At 40.6% G+C, this 13,502-nt stretch overlaps 1 protein-coding gene across 1 annotated transcript; it reads left to right on the forward strand.

Moving 5' to 3' along the window:
- Nucleotides 1-272: 272 nt before the first annotated feature.
- On the forward strand, nt 273-2,871 carry LOC120033407 (zinc finger protein 585A-like; the record flags this gene model as incomplete). The annotated part of the gene is made up of 2 exons (XM_038979753.1): nt 273-1,461; nt 2,302-2,871. Coding segments are annotated over 2 exons (1,521 nt in total), but the record flags the coding sequence as incomplete, so codon positions are not given.
- Between the last annotated feature and the right edge of the window lie 10,631 nt (nt 2,872-13,502).

The following is a 13,502-nucleotide window of genomic DNA, read 5'->3' on the forward strand; positions in this document are numbered from 1 at the left end:
AATCGTTTGGTGTGCTTTTGCCGTAAAGCCTATTTGAAATCGGACACTGTGGCTGGATTTACAAGAAGTTTATCTTTAAAATGGTGTAAAATACTTGTATGTTTGAGGAATTTTAATTATGGGATTTCTGTTGTTTTGAATTTGGCGCCCTGCAATTTCACTGGCTGTTGTCGAGGTGGGATGCTAGCGTGTACTTGTACCAGACAGGTTATGCACTTTGTGACAACTACTGATGTAAAAAGGGCTTCATAAAATACATTTGATTAACATGTATATCACACCAACTGACTGGTTGTTCTGATGTTCACACAGGATACCATGTTGAGACATTCTCTACATCCAGAGAGCAACAGCAGGAAGATCAGAGAGCTAAGAGGTCTCATCACTGCCCACATTGTGAAGAGATTTTCCCATTTCTTTCAAAGCTAAAAATACACCTAAAAATACATACAGGAGAGAAGCCTTTCTTCTGCCCTGACTGTGGAACTAGTTTCTCTCAACTTTCCCACTTAAAATCCCATGAACTTATACATACAGGGGAGAAGCCATACTCCTGCTCTGACTGTGGAAAATGTTTTAAAACATTATATGACCTAAAAGTTCATCAGAGAACACACACAGGAGAGAAGCCTTACGTCTGCTCTGACTGTGGAAAATGCTTCACAACATCAACTCATCTAAAAGTTCATCAGAGAACACACACAGGAGAGAAGCCTTATTACTGCTCTGACTGTGGAAAATGTTTTAAAACATCAAATGAGCTAAAAGTTCATCAGACAACACACACAGGAGAGAAGCCTTTCTTCTGCCCTGACTGTGGAACTAGTTTCTCTCAACTTTCCCACTTAAAATCACATGAACGTATACATACAGGGGCGAAGCCATACTCCTGCTCTGACTGTGGAAAATGTTTTAAAACATTATATGAGCTAAAAGTTCATCAGAGAACACACACAGGAGAGAAGCCTTACGTCTGCTCTGACTGTGGAAAATGCTTCACAACATCAACTCATCTAAAAGTTCATCAGAGAACACACACAGGAGAGAAGCCTTATTACTGCTCTGACTGTGGAAAATGTTTTAAAACATCAAATGAGCTAAAAGTTCATCAGACAACACACACAGGAGAGAAGCCTTATTACTGCTCTGACTGTGGACAATGTTTTAAAACATCAACTCAGCTAAAGGTTCATCAGAGAACACACACAGGAGAGAAGCCTTTCTTCTGCTCTGACTGTGGGGTGAGTTTCTCTCATCTGGGCACCTTAAAAACACACCAACGTATACACACCGGAGAGAAGCCTTACGTCTGCTCTGACTGTGGAAAATGCTTCAAAACATCAACTGAGCTAAAAGTTCATCAGAGAACACACACAGGAGAGAAGCCGTATTACTGCTCTGACTGTGGAACTAGTTTCGCTAAATTTTCCCACTTAAAAACACATGAACGAATACATACAGGTGAGAAGCCTTTCTTCTGCTCTGACTGTGGGGCGAGTTTCTCTCATCTGGGCACCTTAAAAACACACCAACGTATACACACAGGAGTGAAGCCTTATTCCTGCTCTGACTGTGGAAAATGCTTCAAAACATCAACTGAGCTAAAAGTTCATCAGAGAACACACACAGGAGAGAAGCCATATTACTGCTCTGACTGTGGAACTAGTTTCTCTAAATTTTCCCACTTAAAAACACATGAACGTATACACACAGGAGCGAAGCCTAATTACTGCTCTGACTGTGGACAATGTTTTAAAACATCAACTCAGCTAAAGGTTCATCAGAGAACACACACAGGAGAGAAGCCTTTCTTCTGCCCTGACTGTGGAACTAGTTTCTCTCAACTTTCCCACTTAAAATCACATGAACGTATACATACAGGGGAGAAGCCTTACTCCTGCTCTGACTGTGGAAAAAATGTAAAAAAATCAAATGAGCTAAAAGTTCATCAGAGAACACACACAGGAGAGAAGCCTTACGTCTGCTCTGACTGTAAAAAATGCTTCACAACATCAACTCATCTAAAAGTTCATGAGAGAACACACACAGGAGAGAAGCCTTATTACTGCTCTGGCTGTGGAAAATGTTTTAAAACATCAAATGAGCTAAAAGTTCATCAGAGAACACACACAGGAGAGAAGCCTTACGTCTGCTCTGACTGTGTAAAATGTTTTAAAACATCAACTCAGCTAAAAGTTCATCAGAGGACTCACACAGGAGAGAAGCCTTTCTTCTGCTCTGACTGTGGGGCGAGTTTCTCTCATCTGGGCACCTTAAAATCACACCAACTTATACACACAGGAGAGAAGCCTTATGTCTGCTCTGACTGTGGAAAATGCTTCAAAACATCAACTGAGCTAAGAGTTCATCAGAGAACACACACAGGAGAGAAGCCGTATTACTGCTCTGACTGTGGAACTAGTTTCTCTAAATTGTCCGACTTAAAAACACATGAACGAATACATACAGGGGAGAAGCCATACTCCTGCTCTGACTGTGGAAAATGTTTTAAAACATCAAATGAGCTAAAAGTTAATCAGAGCACACATACAGGAGAAAAGCCTTACTCCTGTTCTAACTGTGGGGTGAGTTTCTCTCGACTGGATACCTTAAAAACACCAACATATACATGAGGAGAGAAGCCATACTCCTGCTCTGCCTGTGTAAAATGCTTCAAAACAGCAACTGAGCTAAAAGTTGATCAGAGAACACGCGCATGAGAGAAGCCTGCTTACATCTTCTCTGACTTTTGGGTGAGTTTCTCTCACCATAGCAACTTAACACACCAATGTATACACACAGGGGAGGATCCTTACTCCTGCTCTGTGGAGGGGTGGGCGTGTAAGTCAAACGTCTAGCCAAAGGCTGCGTGTTTGAAGTCTCATCAAGGAGGACTTTAGCATTTTAGCTAATTAGCAACTTTGCAACTTCTTACTACTTTTTAGCTATGTCAGCATGTTAGCTTAGCATGCAACTACTTAGCATGTTAGCTAACCTTTCCCCTAAACCCATTTAACTCTACCTTAAACCCCTAACCTAGCTAACGTTAGCAACAACAAATTGGATTTCGTAACACATCATACATATTACTAGTTCGTAACATATTGTATGAATAGCAATGCGTAAAATAACATACGAATTGTAATTCTTAACATCTGATACGTCCTACAAGTCGTATTATACTGGACAACAATCTAAACGCAACAATTTCAAAGATTTACAGTTTGTCTAAGGAAATCAGTCAATTGAAATAAAGGAAGCCCTAATCTAAGGATTTTACATGACTGGGCAGGGGCTCAGGCATGGGTGGGACTTGAGAGGGCATAGGCCCACTTGGGAGCCAGGCCCAGCCAATCAGCATGAGTTTTTCCCCACAAAAGGTACTACTCAGCCCCCCCCCCCCCCCCCCCCCCACCTGCAATCCTGCAGGTGAAGAGGTCCTGGGCTGCCGTGGTTACATGTGATCTGCAGTTGTGAGGCCGGTTGGATGTACTGGCAAATTCTCTAAAAGGACGTTAGAGGTGACTTATGGTAGAGATATAAATATTGAGTTCTCTGGCAACAGATGGAAATTCCTGCAGTCATCATGACAATTGCACATTCCCTAAACTTGAGACATCTGTGACATTGTGTTGTGTGGCCTTTTATTGTCCCCCAGCACAAGGTGCACCTGTGTAATGATAATGCTGTTTTATCAGCATCTTGATATGCCACACCTGTCAGGTGGATGGATTATCTTGACAAAGGCTGAAATGCTCACTAACAGGGATATATATAAAGTTGTGCACAACATTTGAGAGACATTAGCTTTTTGTGCATATTGCTTTATTTTTTATTTCAGCTCATGAAACCAACACTTTACATGTTTGGTTTATATTTTAGTTCAGTTTATATTGGTAGGCCAATGTAATGTTACCTAACATACTAAATGGAGTGGCACGGAAGTTTTTTGTATAATATAAAACGTTTTGCTCTGAGACCAGGTTGTCGCTCTGCAGTATTCTGTGGGAAGGAGCTAGTAGACACTTTTTAAATAAAATGTATTGAACCTTTATTTAACTAGGCAAGTCAGTTAAGAACAAATTCTTATTTACAATGATGGCCTAAGAACAGTGGGTTAACTGCCTTCTTCAGAGGCAGAACAACCTTGTCAGCTCGGGGATTTGATCTAGCAACCTTTTGGTTACTGGCCCAACTGCTCTAACCACTAGGCTACCTTCCGCCCCTAACATGTATCAGATAGAGATGGTGTGATGATCACTTTTCACCACTAGTTTGGGGGGATTATTTTACAACTTTATTTAATGATACACAGTTTATGAAATGAATACATGTGTTTATTAATTGTCTTTAAAACTAGATGAGTTATTTTAGTTACTGATCATGAATGTGTTTGGATAACTGCATTGAAGCAAACTTAATTGATCTGCCAATGAAAAATAAAGTTACATGAATATGTACTGGTCAACCTCTTCTTCTCTTTAGTATTCAGTTCTTCATATTAGATCTGACAGTATGAATGGTTCTTATGGTTGTATTCAGTTCTTCATATTAGATCTGACAGTATGAATGGTTCTTATGGGCTGAGTGCCGGGAGTGTTTTTGTATGACTACAGTCAGGAGTTCTCTCTGACCCTGTGATGTCACCAGCACATTAAGTACATTCATCTTACGATAGCCAGGTGAGACAACCACATATCACAGTAAATACATTTCTCCTCAATTAGTCAGTGTCACATTATTATTATTATTATTTGTATTTTGGGGGGGTACTCTTTAAAGACGTAGGGTTTCCGAACTTTTCGGGCAGATGGTCAGGGACTCTGCTGTCCTAGCATCAGAGGGAATCATGTCAACATCATACTTTCAAAATCTGAGCTAGCAGTCATCATCATGAATCAAGTCGACAATCTACTGGCAAATCCTTTATAACTTTTGTCATATGAAGAGAAATAATGAGAAATTGTAGATTAAACGTATCGGTTCTCATCGGCCGTTGGACATAAACATTACAAAACAATTTGGAAATTGCACATTTCTGCAAGCATTAGCCTGCTATTCAGTGGAGTGGCTGTGTGGTCCCAAGTCTAAGATTAAGGGGCTCTTTTCCTAGTTTAAAATTGTAAACATTCAACATTGGCCTTACTGTCAATGAAGTTTGATTTGTGCCGCGCTCAAAACAACTTAACTCGGTACCGCAAAATCTGACTTGAGTGAGTTCAAGACAACTGGGAACTTGGGGATAAACGAGCTACGACTGAGAAAATACGTTTTGAACTCATCCAACTCGGAATTGTAAATTGGGAACTCGGGCCTCTTTCTACAGCTATGACCTGAAGATCACTGACGTCATCATGATTCCATTTTTCTCTTTGAGTTCCCAGTTGTCTTGAAAGCACCATAAATCCAGAGAAAGCCAGACTTTGATGACAAAGTTTGATGACAAAATATGCCCACGATGGACTGCCGTGCCACCTTCCTGTTCAAGTGAGCACAGCATAACAAGGTGAGTCCAAAAATGTCTTGTCTCCTGCTGCATCAATGACGTAATATGCCAGGGAGATATGTATACTGTAGCTAAGAAAGTAATACTAAGTGTATGTTGTGTAGTAAGATGTTAGTAGCCCATGTGCCTCACCTTTGTAATTTGGTCTATTGTCACCTCTTAATTTTGCCTACTGTTCTGACTTGGTGGTTCACATGTAGCCTATAACCTGTTTTTGAGAAATGTAATAATTGAATATTGTAAGAATATTAATTGTCTGCATATATGCCCCTTTATTTATCCTATGGTTTTGACTTGGCGTACAGGGAGAACACTGTAAGAACGGTCCATGTTCTGAATTTTGTCGCTGTGCATTTCAAAAGGGCTGAACAAATAGTTATATTGACTACGTCCGTTCTAGCTCGCTCATTAATGTCTTTATCGAAATTACGGTTTGCCTCTTATCCGCTTTTCGTCCCCTTATGCCATAGTTTGTATATTTCAATTGTCAGTAGAAACCACATTTGTTTAAGCAAGTCAGCCATGTTTTTTTTTAAATGAGGCTGAATGAACTGTTTCGTTGCCAGACCAGGCTCCGCTGATAGCCAGGTGTAGCAGTGGTAAGTTGTTTGGACTATGCTTTTCAGTCAGCCTTATGTAACAGTTTGTGGGCACACTTTCAAAGTGCAATTAATGTATTGTTTAGTAATGTGTTGTGTAGTGGCTTTGCTGGCATGCATCCCACTTTTTAATTTTTAATTTATTTAACTAGTCAAGTCAGTTAAGAAGAAATTCTTATTTACAATGAAACCCGGACGATGCTGGGCCAATTGTGCGCTCCCTATGGCACTCCCAATCACGGTCGGGTGTGATTTAGCCTGGATTCGAACCAGGGACCGTAGTGATGCCTCTTGCACTGAGATGCAGTGCCTTAGACGGCTGCGCCACTCGGGAGCCCTTAAAAGGTTTGCGCCCAACGTGGGGCAGGAGTTTGACGGCACAAGCGGGGAGCCCAGCCAACAGAGATTTGAGAAATGTGTTGGTACTCTTCTCCAGATCTGTGCCTCGCCACAAACCTGTCTCAAAGCTTGACGGACAATTTCTTCGACCTCATTGCTTGGTTTTTGCTCTGACATGCACTGTCAACTGTGGGACCTTATATATACAGGTGTGTTCCTTTTCCAATCATGTCCAATCATTTGAATTTACCACATTTGAACTCCAGTCAAGTTGTAGAAACATCTCAAGGATGATCAATGGAAACAGGATGCACTTGAGCTCAATTTGGAGTCTCAGAGCAAAGGGTCTGAATACTTACCAAATAAGGTATAGATTTGCTAAAATTTCTAAAAACCTTTTCGGTTTATCATTATGGGCTATTGTGTTTATATTGACGAGGGAAAAAATGCATTTAATCAATTTTCGTATAAGGCTGTAACTTAACAAATTGTGGAAAAAGTCAAGGGCTCTTATATAATGCCCTGTATATGCTTCAAACTACAGATGTAAGGTTCTGAAATGGTAAACACAATGACATAATGGAAAATGCATGTTCAATGGTTATCTCTGTATTAGTATTACTAACATTAAAACACCTAGGTAGAGCAGTGGTTATCTCGGTATTAGTATTATCCCTGTTTTACCCACGTTAACCACTGCTCTACCTAGGTGTTTTAACGTGGGTAAAACAGAGATAATACTAATACAGAGACAACCACTGATCTACCTAGGTGTTTTAATGTTGGTAATACTAATAGAGACAACCACTGCTCTACCTAGGTGTTTTAACGTGGGTAAAACAGAGATAATACTAATACCGAGATAACCACTGCTCTACCTAGGTGTTTTATCTCGGTATTAGTATTATCTCTGTATTATCCACATTATAACACCTAGGTAGAGCAGAGAGGACAGAGCATGTGGCTTTGCAACACACAGGTGTTTCATCTCCACACTGGGATGATTTTAACAGTGCAACGCCACACAGGCCTCATGCCGCTCAGGTAGGAGAGTACCAGCAATAAATGAATTAAAAACACAAAACTAATAAAGGAACACACAGTTACCAACAATATATCCCTGGTGACAATACTTTCAACTGGCTCAGCTCGCTGTTACAGTACAGCACCACCAAGTTCCATTTATTAAGTAACCATCTGTCTTATGTAACCATAAAAACGTAATATATCACACTATTTTGTAGCATTGTAGCTAAGCCTAACCCTTTTCCTAACCTTAATCTCAGTCTCCTAACCGCCACGTTAGTTATCCAAACCTGCATGGTAAACAAATCCCTAACCCTCACCCTTTTCCTAACCTTAACCTCAGTCTCCTAACCTGCCATGCTAATTCACCTAACTGCCACTTTAATTATCCTAACCTGTTATGTATGCTATGTGCCTACTTCAATAAAATATATATATATTTTTTTACAAATATTCTCCATCAGTTTCATAACACCAGTTCTGACCAATGGCATTAATACATTTTTCTTATATCAGGGAACATCCACATCAAGAAACTGTACAGTAGTTCTCCTACTGGGAGGCGCGGGAAATAGTTTAAAGAGCAATTGGTGCTGAGGAAGCTATGGCAGTGGATGCCCCGCAGTCGGTTGAGATTCATAACGTCGTTTACCAGTTGAAGGATACCGATTGTAAAGATGAATTGTATGTGCGGCTGAAAGGTTTTTGGGAGTTCAGGAATTGACATTGGAAGCATTGCAGGCAGTGGTGGAAAAAGTACCCAATTGTCATACTTGAGTAAAAGTAAAGATACTTGAGTCCTTTCCTATCAAGGTAAAAGTGAAAGCCACCCAGTTAAATACTACTTGAGTAAAAGTCTAAAAGTATTTGGTTTAACATATACATAAGTATCAAAAGTAAATGTAATTGCTAAAATATACTTATGTATCAAAAGTAAAAGTATAAATAATGTAATAAATAAAACCCTACTCCTCCGCCAGAGCGTCCAGTGTGGCTCTGAACGCTCCGAGAGCAATACGAACTGACAATCTGACACCGCTCTGAATTTACGAACGCCCAAGCGCACTCTGCCACTCCAGATTGAATTTAAGATCACACCCATAATTTACAAACAAAGCATTTGTGTTTAGTGAGTCTGCCAGATCAGATGCAGTAGGGATGTGTGAATTTAACAATTTTCCTGTCCTGCTAATCATTCAAAATGTAACGAGTACTTTTGGGTGCCAGGGAAATGTATGGAGTAGAAAGTACATTATTTTGTTTAGGAATGTAGTGGAGTAAAGTAGTTGTCAAAAATATCAAAAGTAACGTACAGATACCCCAAAAAACGACTTACGTAGTATCTAAAATAGTTGTACTTAAGTACTTTACATCACTGATTGCAGGGAATACTGACTAAAGATGTTCCTCCCTACGAGGCCCATGAGACTGTGTAGGGATGTGATTTGAATAGGACTGTGACTGAAGATGTTCCTCCCTAAGAGGCCTATGAGACTGTGTAGAGATGTGAATTGAATAGGACTGTGACTGAAGATGTTCCTCCCTACGAGACTGTGTAGCGATGTGATTTGAATAGAACTGTGACTGAAGATGTTCCTCCCTACGAGGCCCATGAGACTGTGTAGAGATGTGAATTGAATAGGACTGTGACTGAAGATGTTCCTCCCTACGAGACTGTGTAGCGATGTGATTTGAATAGAACTGTGACTGAAGATGTTCCTCCCTACGAGGCCCATGAGACTGTGTAGAGATGTGAATTGAATAGGACTGTGACTGAAGATGTTCCTCCCTACGAGGCCCATGAGACTGTGTAGAGATGTGAATTGAATAGGACTGTGACTGAAGATGTTCCTCCCTACGAGGCCCATGAGACTGTGTAGGGATGTGAATTGAATAGGACTGTGAATGAAGGAGTGGGATGTTTTTTTTAATCTATTTTTGAATGTTGTTTTGATGTCGTTGTTCCCCCTCCCCTTATCCACATTGGACGTGTATCTTTGTCTACAGTTTACTAACCGTACAGTAGGTGGCGGCAGACACGTTATATTTGTGTAAATGTCAGTATACCAGAGAAGAAGATGACGCTGTTACACTGTCGTAGTGGGGAACAGGAAGTTCCGGTTAGAAAACGACTGAACTGTCTTATGTCGATAGTGGTTGTGTCCGTTTCAAATGTATCATTGTAGGTATGTAATAGCATGTTTAAACTTTCTAATGTCGAAAGAATATATGACATGCTAGGTAACAAATCCGTCAAGGTATTTTCACGTTTGGTAAAGGTTTTAATTGTATGTGTTATTTTGGGGTCAAACCGAGTGAGTGAAGAACGTGATTAAAATCGATTTTACAAGTCACTTAGCTAGACTTTGGGTTTGTCTGAGTGTATGTACATAATTTCGTCAAGTAATTTCATAAAGATTCCACTTATTTGAGTTAGTTTTTACATGTTCTTGGTTTTGTGTAAAATGTTGTTTATGAGCTGGTAAATAGCCTCCTCGTCCGAACCATCCTGATCTCGCGAGTTTACATACACTGTTTCGTGTAAGTAAGTTCGCGAGGTCAGGATGATTCGGACGAGTCTAGTCAAATGGCGGCTTCAACGGTTTCGGTCGTCTTTCTAGGAGTTTGCTCGTAGTGACATGGCGACATGAGGCTGTGTGATGGAGTGTCAAAATAGAGGGAAGCTAACTGAAGTTATCCTTCACCATTTGGAGAGTGAGGCCAACTGCATGGAATGGCGTCGATTACTGTGGATGAATCGGAGCAGGGATCAAACTCATTCCATGGAGGACCAAGTGTCTGCGGGTTTTCGCTCCACCCTTGTACTTTATTAATTAAGGTCACTAATTAGAAAAGAACTCCCCTCACCTGATTGTCTAGGTTTTAATTGAAACGAAGTAACTAAAACCTGGGAGACTCGGCCCTCAATGGAATGAGTTTGAGACCCCTGAAACAATGGAAATGGAGAGAGAGTTTGAGAAGCAACAGCTGTGCTGGAATGCGATCAATTTTGGGGGACAGTTTTGATGATATGGAGACGGAGGATGAGGGCCAAGTATGTGAATGGTCTGTAGTGGAAGAATAGAGATAATGATACTGGAAGCAGTGGCGCATGTAGTATAGAAACTCTAAAGAGGCCCAAGGTAGGGAGCTAGAGTAATAATGTGTCACAGTGGAAAGTTGGGATGGTGTTTGAGGAGACCACAGGGCCTCATTTACACCCTATCTGATTAACCAAGGCCATAAAAAGAGAGGTGAAGTTAAACTGGGCTGCATCCATGTAAATGAGAACTTGTTCTGATCTAGCCTACCTGGTTAAATAAAGGTCAAATAAAGAATTGAAAATGGTAGATTGTTAATATCTTATGCTAGTCAGGTTCAGCAAGGGAAGATAATTTGAAAATCATAATGGGACAAAGCTCAGAAGCCATGACCCTGGAGCTTATGCTAAATTGAAGGGAGTAATCTGAGGTCCCAATATCTATGTCCATGGATGATAATGTTAAAGAACATGTGAAGGAGACAGAGTGGTTGAAGCCTAAAGGTTGATCAGTAGGAAAGAGGGTTAAAGAAGTGAAAGCTTATCAGTGCTGTTGAGGTTTGAGAAGGTTTTGTCTGGAAAAGTACAGAATAGGATTCCTTAGCTTCAATGTCAGAGATTTTGACCCAGCCTCATCAATCAACCAATCAAATGTATTTATAAAGCCCTTCTAACATCAGCTGATGTCATAAAGTGCTGTACAGAAACCAAGCCTAAAACCCCAAACAGCAAGCAATGCAGGTGTAGAGGCACAGTGGCTAGGAAAAACTCCCTAGAAAGGCCAGAACCTAGGAACAAACCTTGAGAGGAACCTGGCTATGAGGGGTGGCCAGTCCTCTTCTGGCTGTGCTGGGTGGAGATTATAACAGAACATGGCCAAGATGTTCAAATGTTCATAGATGACCAGCAGGGTCAAATAATAATAATCACAGTGGTTGTCGAGGGTGCAACAGGTCAGCACCTCAGGAGTAAATGTCAGTTGGTTTTTCATAGCCGATCATTGAGAGTATCTCTACCGCTCCTGCTGTCTCTAGAGAGTTGAAAACAGCAGGTCTGGGACAGGTAGCACGTCCGGTGAACAGGTCAGGGTTCCATAACAGCAGGCAGAACAGTTGAAACTGGAGCAGCAACGGTGAATCATCACAGTGTTTTTAAAAGCCAAAGAATGGGACATGTAGCTGTTGAGTGAAAAGATGTGCCAAGTGTGGTGGGGAACATGATTACGGTGAATGTTGGAGCAATGTGACGGTTAAGTGTTGCAATTTTGCGGAGGACACACAGAGCAGCATTTGGGGGATGCCAGGTGCAGGGAGATGCTCAGATATAGAATCTGTCATGATGTATCATATACAGACTGGTGAAACTACAGTGCAGACTGATGGAGCTTCCATGGTTGGTCCCGTAGTAAGAGAACCTACTGTCAGACTGATGGAGCTTCCATGGCTGGTCCCGTAGTAAGAGGACCTACTGTCAGAACTGGTCTTTCTACTAGTCCTGACATGGTTTCGAGGCTTGTTCAGAAATCTTGCACCCATAAATGTGCTGTGACAAATGATACTTTAATAGTGAATACAATTTACTTCATAGCATTCATTGGTAAGGTTATCAATAACTTAGATTGTGTAAAGCAGAAATACCAGGTTGAAAGTTATCTTGTAAACTGCAGCAGAGTGTTTGGGGGTACAGATGTTACTGTCCGTATGGTTTTTGATAAGCTGGATAACCTGGGGGTGGATTGTCTCAGCATGATATAGACCCCAATGTTTGCAAACACAGAAAGGGATCTATTGATAAAGTTTATTGGGGGTGTGGGAGGGTTTTTGGGGAAGGGGAGGGTGTGGTAGAAGTTAATAGGGATTTCTTGGTTTATTTTCTTAGTACAGAATTAGACAGACATGGACCTTAAACGTTTGTTTGCGGACCGCCATGATACCATAGGAGGTCTGCATCAACGGACTTCAGTGCAGGTAGTGCCTCATCAGAGAGAGAACATTTCAGTTGCTCTACAGTTTTGAAGCTGAATGTAATGATTATCAGTCCTTTACATGTGTACTAATATTCAGACACATACAGTTTCTATATTTATCTATATTTCAGGGTTTGCACAAGGTGCTTAAAGTAAATAAATATTAGCTCTTGAAAAAGTACTTGAAAGTCCTTGAATTTGACTTGCCACTGTACGAACCCTGATAATTCTTACAATGATGTGAATGGGAAATACAATTGGTTTTTGTGAGTGAAATAATACAGTGAAGACAAGGTTATTCATAAAAATGGTACATAGTGCTGCCTAAATCATACTGCAATCTTGTACTAAATGGTTTTTGAGTCATTTATGCATTTATGTGAATCTAGGAAATCTACTATAGATTAAGTGCACTTATCTTGTGCAATTTAAAATGTGTATATTGTGTCTAATGTGAATGAATGTTTTGTCAAGGATTAGCTACCTGACCTACTGAAATGAGATAATTGAACAAGAAAAAATAGAAAATAATTATACAGAATAAAGTGCCAGACCTGTCAAGAAAATAACTTTTATGTCCGTTTGTCTTTATTACTACAGGCCGACTCAGATTAAGTCTGAGGCCGGTAACATCAACAGTGAGGACAAACCCAGCCTGCCACTCTCCTTCCACTGAGTAGAAACCTACAGTCACTGGGTCCTGATTGTGACAGTGGAGCCCAGTTTGCACTGCAGGATCCAGAGATGGCATCAGTGAAGCTGGAGGACTGCAGTCAAACACTGGAGCTGAATGTCAACATTAAAGATGAAGAAGAAGAGGTGGAGAAGATTGGGACAACTGTTAGTCATGGTAAGAGCAGGTTCTATCTATAAGTTATCTTCATAAATTAGACCTCCATAAGTTATGACCAGTCTATTGCTAGGTTGAATTCTGTAATTCTGACATCACACATCCCTGAACAACTCAAGACTTCACTGCGAAACAAAATATTTAAAAACTTGTAATGACTGCCTTTGCCCACACAT

The sequence above is a fragment of the Salvelinus namaycush genome, chromosome 40 (genome assembly GCF_016432855.1).
Source record: "Salvelinus namaycush isolate Seneca chromosome 40, SaNama_1.0, whole genome shotgun sequence".
Lineage (NCBI taxonomy): Eukaryota > Metazoa > Chordata > Actinopteri > Salmoniformes > Salmonidae > Salvelinus > Salvelinus namaycush.